This window comes from Sapajus apella, unplaced genomic scaffold (genome assembly GCF_009761245.1).
Source record: "Sapajus apella isolate SASKATOON/1434 unplaced genomic scaffold, GSC_monkey_1.0 scaffold640, whole genome shotgun sequence".
NCBI classification, from domain to species: domain Eukaryota; kingdom Metazoa; phylum Chordata; class Mammalia; order Primates; family Cebidae; genus Sapajus; species Sapajus apella.
The window spans coordinates 3,490-13,921 of NW_022437566.1; the positions used below are offsets into that span (position 1 = coordinate 3,490).

Below are 10,432 nucleotides of genomic sequence, written 5' to 3' on the forward strand. Positions count from 1 at the left end.
CTTTTTTTTTTTTTTTTTTTTTTTTTTTGAGACGGAATTTCACTCATGTTACCCAGGCTGGAGTGCAATGGCGCGATCTCGGCTCACCGCAACCTCCGCCTTCTGGGTTCAGGCAATTCTCCTGCCTCAGCCTCCTGAGTAGCTGGGATTACAGGCATGCACCACCATGCCCAGCTAATTTTTTGTATTTTTAGTAGAGACGGGGTTTCACCGTGTTGACCAGGATGGTCTCGATCTCTTGACCTCGTGATCCACCCGCCTCGGCCTCCCAAAGTGCTGGGATTACAGGCGTGAGCCACCGCGCCCGGCCCAACTTTCCTATTATCAAAAGGATAGTGCCAAGGCATTTAGGAGAAATTTGCCCCCATGACATAAACACCTCCTACCAGGTTCCACATCCAACACTGAGGATTAAATTGCATCAGGAGGTTCAGAACATGGACATCCAAACCATACCACAGACCAACTAAGCTTAACAGATAGGTACAAAACTTTTCAGTGAAAAGGAAAATAATACGCAATATTCTTATTTGCACCCAATGTATTCTGTTAGAACACATAACAAGTCTTATTAAAGAATACCAGCTAGGTGTAGTGGCTGATACCTATAATTTCAACAATTTGAAAGACAAACGTGAGAGGATCACTTAGGACCACAAGTATAAGATCAGTGTCGTTAACACGGTGAGACCCTATTTCTACAAATAATCAAAAAATTAGCCAGACATGGTAGTGCATGTCTGTAGTCTCCGCTACTGAGGAGGCTGACGTGGAAAGATCACTTAAGTCAAGGAGGCTGAGGTTGCAGTGAGCCAAAATTATGCCACTATAGTTTAGCCTGGGTGACAGAGTATGATCCTGTCTGAAAACAAAGACAACAAATAACTTTAAGACCAAAATTATACACTGTATGGTATCTGACCAAAACTGAATGAAACTAGGAATTAAAAGCAAAAGTAAAACTGGAAAATCCAACAATATCTAAAAATAAAACACACAGGCCAAGTGCAATGGCTCACACCTGTAATACTAGCATTTTGGGAGGCTGAGGCAGGAGGATTGCTTAAGGCCATGAGTTCGAAACCACCCTGGGCAACATAGGAAGACCCTGTCCCTAATAAATAAAATAAAAATAAAACACATTGTTAACATATTCCTGCTCAAGGGTCAAAAATTTTAATCTTGTTAAGATGCCAATATAACCTACAGAGGTGAACAAATTCAATATAATCTCTACAAAAATCTCAGTAGCACAGTTTTATTACAGAAATATTCTTTAAAAATTTTAAATTTGATTATGAACTATAAACACCCATGAAAAAGAACAAAGAGGCATTATATTTCCTGATATTAAAACATTAAAAGCTACAATAACAAAAGCAGTATGATACTGATACACAGACAGATAAACAGACAAAAGAACAGAATAGAGAGTTCAGAAATGAACCCTTGTGTATATGATTAAATGATCTTCAAAGTTGCCATGAACACACAATACAGAATTATTTTCAAAAAATAATGTTAAAAACTAAATGTCAGTACTGATAAAGTTGGATCATTTCCTTGAACCATATATGAAAAGTGTTTTCAATAAAATACTTACGCATAAAAAAGTTAACTCTCTTAGAACAAAATGGAAAAAAGTCATGACATGGGTCTTGGCACCATTTTCTTAGATACAACATTAAATGCATGAGCAAAAACAAAAAACAGAAAAATTTAACTATAGTAGACTTCAAAATTTCTGCACATTAAAAATAAAAAAATTGGCCAGGCACAGTGGCTCACACCTGTAATCCCAGCACTTTGGGAGGCCAAGGTGGGCGGATCATAAGGCGTTTCAGGAGTTTGAGACCAGCCTGGCCAACATAGTGAAACCCCATCTTCACTAAAAATAAAAAAAAATTAGTCGGGTGTGGTGATACACACTTGTAGTCCCAGTTACTCAGGAGGCTGAGGCAGGAGAATCCTTTGAACCCAGTAGGCGGAGGTTGCCGTGAGTCAAGACTGCACCATTGCACTCCAGCCTGGGCAACAGAGTGAGACTCCATCTCAAAACAACAACAACTCAACATTCAATTGAGTGAAAATGACTCATAGGAAATGGGTGAAAATATTTGCAAATTACACGTGATAAAATATTCAAGTGGGCGCGGTGGCTCACCCCTGTAATCCTAGCATTTTCGGAGGCTGAGGTGGGCAGGTCACCTGAGGTCAGAAGTTTAAGACCATGGCCGGGCGTGGTGGCTCATGCTTGTAATCCCAGCACTTTGGGAGGCCGAGGCGGGTGGATTACCTGAGGTCAGCAGTTCAAGACCAACCTGGCCAACATGGTGAAACCCCATCTCTAAAAAAAAAAGAAGTTTAAGACCAGTCTGGCCAACATGGTGAAACACCGTCTCTACTAAAAATGTAAAAATTACCCGGGTGTGGTGGCACAAGCCTGCAATCTCAGCTTCTTGGGAGTCTGAGGCAAGAGAATCGCTTGAATCTGGGAGGTAGAGGTTGCAGTGAGCCAAGATTGTGCCATTGCACTCCAGCTTGGGTGACAAAAGCAAAACTATGTCTCAAAACAAAAATAAAAACAAAAAGGCGGAATCTGTTGATGATGAAATGAAAATGAAACCTCTGTTGATTGTTAGTAGAAAACAAAGATTGTCATTATTTTAAAATGTTATAAATGTTTCTCATATAATTTAAAATGAAATTCGTATCAAATACAGGAATTCCATTTTGAATCTGCAGTCAAACTGCAACAAAAGACCTAGAACACATATTTGAACATCTATGATTATTGTACCTCTATTCACAAAAGCCAAAAGGCTGAAGTACCCAGATGTCTCTTCACTTATGAACATATCAAAAATGTAACATATACATACAATGGAATATTATTCAGTCTTAAAGAAGAAAATCTAGTCATATATACATATATATTTTTTTGAGACAGAGTCTCACTCTGTCGCCCAGGCTGAAATGCAGTGGCTTGATCTCGGCTCACTGCAACCTCCAGCTCCCAGGTTCAAGCAATTCTACTGCCTCAGCCTCCGAGTAGCTGGGACTACAAGTGTGAGGCACCACGCCTGGCTAATTTTTGTATTTTTAGTAGAGACCTGTTTCACCATATTGGCCAGGTTGGTGTCGAACTCCTGACCTCATAATCCACCCAATTCAGCCTCCCAAAGTGCTGGGATTACAGGCATAAGTCACTGTGCCTGGCTATATTTTAAGATAAACTTTGAGAATATGTCACCTGAAATAAGCCAGAAACAAAATGATGGACACTACATGATTCCAATTATATGAGAGATCTTAAATAGTCACACTCATAAAAACATAAAGTGCAGCTGGGCACGGTGGCTCACGCCTGTAATCCCAGCACTTTGGGAGGCTGAGGTGGATGGATCATGAGATCAAGAGTTTGAGACCAGCCTGACCAACATGGTGAAACCCCATCTCTAACAAAAATGTAAAAATAAGCCAGACATGGTGGTACATGCCTGTAATCCCAGCTACTCAGGAGACTGAGGCAGGAGAATCGCTTGAGCCTGGGAGGTGGAGGCTGAAGTGAGCCAAGATAGTGCCACTGTACTCCAGCCTGGGTGACAGAAAAAGAAAACCAGAAAGTAGAAGGGTATTTGTCAAGGGCTGGAGAGAGGAAAAAATTTTTTTTTTTTTTTTTTTGAGATGGAGTCATGCTCTGTAGCCCAGGCTGGAGCGCAGTGGCATGATCTTGGTTCACTGCAAACTCCATTTCCTGGATCCCAGTGCAAGAAATTCTCCTGCCTCAGCCTCCCAAGTAGCTGGGATTACAGGTACATGCCACCATGCCCAGGTAATTTTTTATTTTTAGTAGAGACAGGGTTTCACTATGTTGGCCAGGTTGGTCTTGAGCTCCTGACCTTGTGATCTGCCCGCCTCAGCCTCCCAAAGTGCTACAATTACAGGCATAAGCCACCGTGCCCGGCCAAAATGGGTTGTTACTTAATGGGTATTTACGTTTAGTTTCACAAGATGTAAAATTTCTAAAAGTCTTTTGCATAACAACGTGAATATATGTAACATGCTGAAAATGCAAAAAAAAAAAAAAAAATTTTTTTTTTTAAAACTGTTTCACTCTTCTTGCCCAGGCTGGAGTGCAAAGGGGTTATCTCAGGTCACTGCAACCTCTGGCTCCTGGGTTAAAGCAATTCTCCTGCTTCAGTCTACTGAGTAGCTGGGATTACAGGCACCTGCCACCACACCTGGCTGATTTTTATATTTTTAGTAGAGCGAGGGTTTCACCATGTTGGTCAGGCTGGTCTCTAACTCCTGACCTCAGTTTATCTGCCTACCTCGACCTCCCAAATTGCTGGGATTACAGGTGTGAGCCACCATGGTCCAGCCTGCAAAACTTTTTTTTGACTCTCACTGTCACCCAAGCTGGAGTGTTGTGGCACAATTATTCACACTTAAGCCTCAAAACTTCCAGGTTCAAGTAATTCTCTTCTCTCAACTTCCCAAGTAGCTAAAGCCACAGGTGCACACCACTATGCCTGGCAACTTTTTTTTTTTTTTTTTTTTTTGAAACAGTTTTGCTCTTGTTGCCCAGACTGGAGTGCAATGGTGCGATCTTGGCTCATCACAACCTCTGCCTCCCAGGTTCAGGCAATACTCCTGCCTCAGCCTCCTGAGTAGCTGGGATTACAGGCATGTGCCACCACACCCAGCTAATTTTGTATTTTTAGTAGAGACAAGGTTTCTCCCTATTTCTCAGGCTGGTCTTGAACTCCCAACCTCAGGTTATCTGACTGTCTTGGCCTCCCAAAGTGCTAGGATTACAGGCGTGATCCACTGTGCCCGTCCAGCAATTTTTAAAATCATTTTGTAGAAAGGGAATCTGCCTGTGTTGTCCTGGCTGGTCTCAAATTTTTGGGCTCAAGTGATCCTCCTTTCTTGGCCTCCCAAAATTCTGGGATTACAGTTGTGAGCCACCACTATGCCTGGCTGAAAAGTACACTTAAATAGGTTTAAGTTGCTAAATTTTATGTTATGTGTTTTACAAACATTAATTTTTCTTTTTCTTTTGAAATGGAGTTTTACTCTTATTGCCCAGGCTGGAGTGCAGTAGTGCAATTTTGGCTCACTGCAACCTCCGCCACCTGGGTTCAGGTGATTCTCCTGCCTTAGCCTCCCGAGTAGCTGGGAATATAGGTGCTCACCACCACACCCAGCTAATGTTTTATATTTTTAGTAGAGACAGGGTTTCATGATGACCAGGCTGGTCTCGAACCTCTGACCTCAGGTGATCTTCACGCCTCAGTCTCCCAAAGTGCTGGGAATACAGGAGTGAGCCACCACAGTCAGCCACAATCACTAATTATTCTAAAACAAAAAGAAACTTTTTGATACAGAATTTTTTTTAACAGGACAAAAAAGGAGGGCCACTTGAGCCTAAAAATTTGAGATCAGCCTGAGCAACACAGGGAGATTCCGTCTCTACGAAAAATTATTTTCAAAAATTACCTTCAAATTATAAAAGTGTTTCTCTCACACAAAGGCAATACATATTCATCATTAAACATAGGGAAAATATTTCCATGACTACTCACTTAGACAAGATAAAACAACCACTGAAAATCAGCTAAGAAAGAATATATACAAGATAAGCCATAACCAATATTGAAGTCATATTTATAGATAAACACACATACATATATAATCTGATCATGATAGACATATGGCAGACTTATCTCTTAATTAAACATCACATTGACTTAAAGTGTATGAACAGAATTATAAATTGTATAAAATTGTAATACATATGTAAAACCAAATAACACAATAAGCTGACGTTAAGAAACCTATACTAAAAAACACTAATATGAAACTGCACAATAAGAGACATGTTTACTCATAAAATCTGGTATGCAACATTGATGTACCATTAAAAAGGAATTTGTCTGACTACAATATTTGACTGTAACTGTGTACTCATACAAGGCAAGTATTTTGAATCATTAGCATGCACTGTATGGCAGTAAAATTTCAGAGAATATGCAGTACATAAATAAAATATTCTAAGGTTGGGTGTGGTGGCTTACGCCTGTAATCCTAGCACTTTTGGAAAATGAGGTGGGTGGATCACCTGAGGCTGGGAGTTTGAGACCAGCCTGACCAACACGGAGAAACCCGTCTCTATAAAAATACAAAATTAGCTGGGTGTACTGGCGCATGCCTGTAATCCCAGCTACTCAGGAGGCTGAGGCAGGAGAATCACTTGAACCGGGAAGGTAGAGGTTGCAGTGAGCCGAGATTGTGCCACCGCACTCTAGCCTGGGTATAGAGTGAGACTGTCTCCAAAGAAAAAAATAAAGCATAGCTTACACTGCTAATTTAAAAAACTTTTATTTTGCAAAATATACTTAGAGCCTCTGATATATAAAACAAATATTTTGCCATAAATTGTTATCATTTAGTTGTATGCTAAAGAAAGTGGGTGAAAATCCTATAATTCCTTTTTGCTTACAGCAAACCTAAATTTACAAGTAACTATTTTAGTAAACTTGGTGTGCCTACCAATTATCTAACTTACTTCAGGCATAATATGTAAATTCCAACATATTGTCTGAAATGTTTAGATCTAAAATTTTAGACAAGTTTGAAATAAAAAATAGAAAGTAAAAATATAGGTTAGGTGTGATGGCTCACACCTGTAATCCCAGCACCTTGGAAGGCCAAAGTGTCTGGATCACTTGAGGTGAGGAATTTCAGACTAGCCTGGCCAACATGGTGAAACCTCGTTTCTACTAAAAATACAAAACTCAGCCAGGCGTGGTAGCAGGTGCCTGTAATCCTAGCTACTCGGGAGGCTGAGGCAGGAGAATCACTTGAACCAGGGACATGAAGGTCACAGTGAGCTGAGATTGTGCCTCTGCACTCAAGCCTGTGCAAAAGAGTAAGACTCTGTCTTAAAAAAAAAAAAAAAAAAAAAAAGGAATGTAAAAATATCTAGGAAGAGTAACATAAGAAAGATTAAAAAAAAATGAAAGGTGCTTTATTTGCTTATGTTCCCCACAGCAAGAAAAATTGTCAGCCATTCTTTACAAAAATGCCTATATAAGAGAATCAGGCATTTTGGCTCATACTTGTAATGAAAACTACGTTGAGGTTAGAGAATTGCTTTAGGCCAGGATTTGAAGACCAGCCTGGGTTATGAAGCAAGACTTTGTCTCCAAAATAAGTTCCTTCAAGAGAACTTTGAGATCTAGGGAGGGAGTTGTGAAACTCTGTCCAAGCCCAAGATTGAGGAGTGTTCTTTTCAGAGGGCAGGTCCTCATTCAGGTGGGAAACTACAGGACCCCTGGCCTTGACTACAAACCAAGAAATGGCCCACCCAACACGGTCCATGAGAATTCTGAGCTTACTCTGTAAGCATCCCAAACTCCTCCTAGCCACAGTCTGGGAGAGGTCCTGCCTTTCCAGAGACCTGGAGGAAGGTACCCATTTATAGCCATGTGGGCAGGCCTACAGACCTTGGTCTTTGCTGTGGTCCCTGAAACAGTTCAATGACTCAGTTCCAGCTCCATGGGTAATAGTTCATGGCCAGTTCTGCCTACATAGAAACCCACACAGTGATCTGTGAAAATCCTCTTTGGTATTCAGTGAAAGCTATACTAATTCACATCCTGATAGAAGGGCCATTACATATGGACCTGACTGCAGAAAACTGCCCTAGTATCTGCTCCACAGAAAAAAGTCTTGAAGGATATACAGGAATAAAAATAAAATAAAATGAGAATTACAATTACCCAAGCCCTTTGTAACAAGCCACCTAAAAGTGGACCCTAGTGCAGACATAGCAGCCTTGTGACCAAGGTACAACCCCTCTACTACAAACCCAGAGGGCACCCCATTACCCGAGGGACCCAGCAAAAGATCTTTACCTCTTGAAAGCAGTTTATAAAAACTTGAAGAGGTGTTTGCTCCTTCAAATTCACAGACACCAATGCAAAACTATATCGTACTCATTGTCTATGCTTCTATTTTAATGTAGCACTGGAAGTATGCGGCAGAATCATGAGTCAAAAACATCTTTAAAAAGCCATTGAGGCCGGGCGCGGTGGCTCAAGCCTGTAATTCCAGCACTTTGGGAGGCCAAGGCAGGTGGATCACGAGGTCAAGAGATCAAGACCATCCTGGTCAACATGGTGAAACCCCGTCTCTACTAAAAATACAAAAAATTAGCTGGGCATGGTGGCGCGTGCCTGTAATCCCAGCTACTCAGGAGGCTGAGGCAGGAGAATTGCCTGAACCCAGGAGGCGGAGGTTGCGGTGAGCCGAGATCACGCCATTGCACTCCAGCCTGGGTAACAAGAGCGAAACTCCGTCTCAAAAAAAAAAGAAAAAAAAAAAAAAACAGATGAAGCAGTAATAGACATTACCATCAAGGCATTTTTGTTCGAGAGCCAGTGAATAAATGATTGAATTAAGACTAGTGTGATCAGAGGCTGGACATGGTGGCTCATGCCTGTAATCCCACCACTTTGGGAAGCCAAGGCAGGTGGATCACCTGAGGTCAGAAGTTCAAGACCAGCCTGACCAACATGGAGAGACCCATCTCTAATAAAAATACAAAAAAAATTAGCCAGGCATAGTGGTGCATGCCTGTAATCCCAGGTACTTGGAGGCTGAGGCAGGAGAATTGTGCTTGAACCTGGGAGGCAGAGGTTGCGGTGAGCCGAGATTATGCTATTGCACTGTAGCCTGAGCAACAAGAGTGAAACTCCATCTGGGGGGATGGGGAAGAAGGCGGGGGGATAATGTGATTAAAACAAAGAAGGGGGCCGGGCGCGGTGGCTCAAGCCTGTAATCCCAGCACTTTGGGAGGCCGAGGCGGGCGGATCACAAGGTCAGGAGATCGAGACCATCCTGGCCAACGTGGTAAAACCCCGTCTCTCCTAAAAATACAAAAATTAGCTGGGCATGGTGGCGCGTGCCTATAGTCCCAGCTACTCAGGAGGCTGAGGCAGGAGAATTGCTCGAACCCAGGAGGCGGAGGTTGCAGTGAGCCAAGATCGTGCCATTGCACTCCAGCCTGACACCTGGCGATGGAGCGAAACTCTGTCTCAAAAAAAAAAAAAGTCCCTCCGTACTTCACTTAAACTCTCTTTTCTATATCCCTCTAATCTATCTATATTTAGTTTTTTTTTCTTTTTTGAGACAGAGTTTCGCTCTGTTGCCCAGGCTGGAGTGCAATGGCGCCATTGCGGCTTACTGCAACTTCCACTTCTGGGTCAAGTGATTCTCCTGCCTTAGCCTCCCAAGTAGCTGGGATTATTGGCGAGTGCCACTATGCACTACTAATTTTTGTATTTTTAGTAGACACGAGGTTTCACTGTGTTGGTGAGGCTAGTCTGGAAGTCCTGACCTCGTGATCTGCTCGCCTTGGCCTCCCAAAGTGCTGGGATTACAGGTGTGAGCCACCGCGTCCAGTTAGGTTTACTTTTTATAGTGATAGGGAAACAAAAAGAAATAGAAACAGACTGGGCCATCCTTTAAATTTTGCTGGGAATTATAGGACACTCAGTGGTCACCTCTCAGAGTTTTTTTTTTTTTTTTTTTTTTTTTTTTGAGATAGAGCCTTGCCCAGGCTGGAGTGTGATGGCGTGATCTCTGCTCACCACAACCTCAGCCTTCTGGGTTCAAGTGATTCTCCTGCCTCAGCCTCCCAAGTAGCTGGGATTACAGGTGCATGCCACCACACCCAGCTAATATTTGGTATTTTTGTAGAGACGGGGTTTCACCATGTTGGCCAGGCTGGTCTTGAACTCCTGACCTCATGACCCACCCCCTTGGCCTCCCAAACTGCTGGGATTACTGGCGTAAACCACCGCGCCCTGCTTTTTTTCTTTCTTTTTCTGAGATGGAGTCTTGCTCTTGTTGCCCAGGCTGGAGTGCAATGATGTGATCTCAGCTCACCACAACCTCTGCCTCTGGGATTCAAGCGATTTCTCCTGCTTCAGCCTCCCTAGTAGCTGGGATTACAGGCATAGCACGACCACGCCTGGCTAATTTTGTATTTTTATTAGAGATGGCGTTTCTCCATGCTGGCCAGGCTGGTCCCAAACTCGCAAACTCAGGTGATCCACCTGCCTTGGCCTCCCAAAGTGCTGGAATTACAGGTGTGAGCCACCGCACCTGGCCGATGTGTTGGTCTTTATAGTTTGTTTAAGAAACACAAAAAGGCCGGGCGCGGTGGCTCACGCCTGTAATCCCAGCACTTTGGGAGGCCGAGGCGGGTGGATCACGAGGTCAAGAGATCGAGACCATCCTGGTCAACACGGTGAAACCCTGTCTCTACTAAAAAACTACAAAAAATTAGCTGGGCATGGTGGCACGTGCCTGTAATCCCAGCTACTCAGGAGGCTGAGGCAGGAGAATTGCCTGAACC

At 42.8% G+C, this 10,432-nt stretch overlaps 1 protein-coding gene across 1 annotated transcript in view; it reads right to left on the reverse strand.

The window, feature by feature from the left end:
• Nucleotides 1–10,432, reverse strand: part of LOC116546160 (zinc finger protein 100-like) — a gene marked incomplete at its 3' end in the record, with an annotated part of 32,807 nt that overhangs the window by 3,486 nt on the left and 18,889 nt on the right. The window contains exon 2 of the mRNA XM_032272493.1: nucleotides 7,407–7,506. Within this exon, the coding sequence (XP_032128384.1) occupies nucleotides 7,407–7,506 (100 nt within the window). The remainder of the gene's footprint in view (nucleotides 1–7,406; nucleotides 7,507–10,432) is intronic.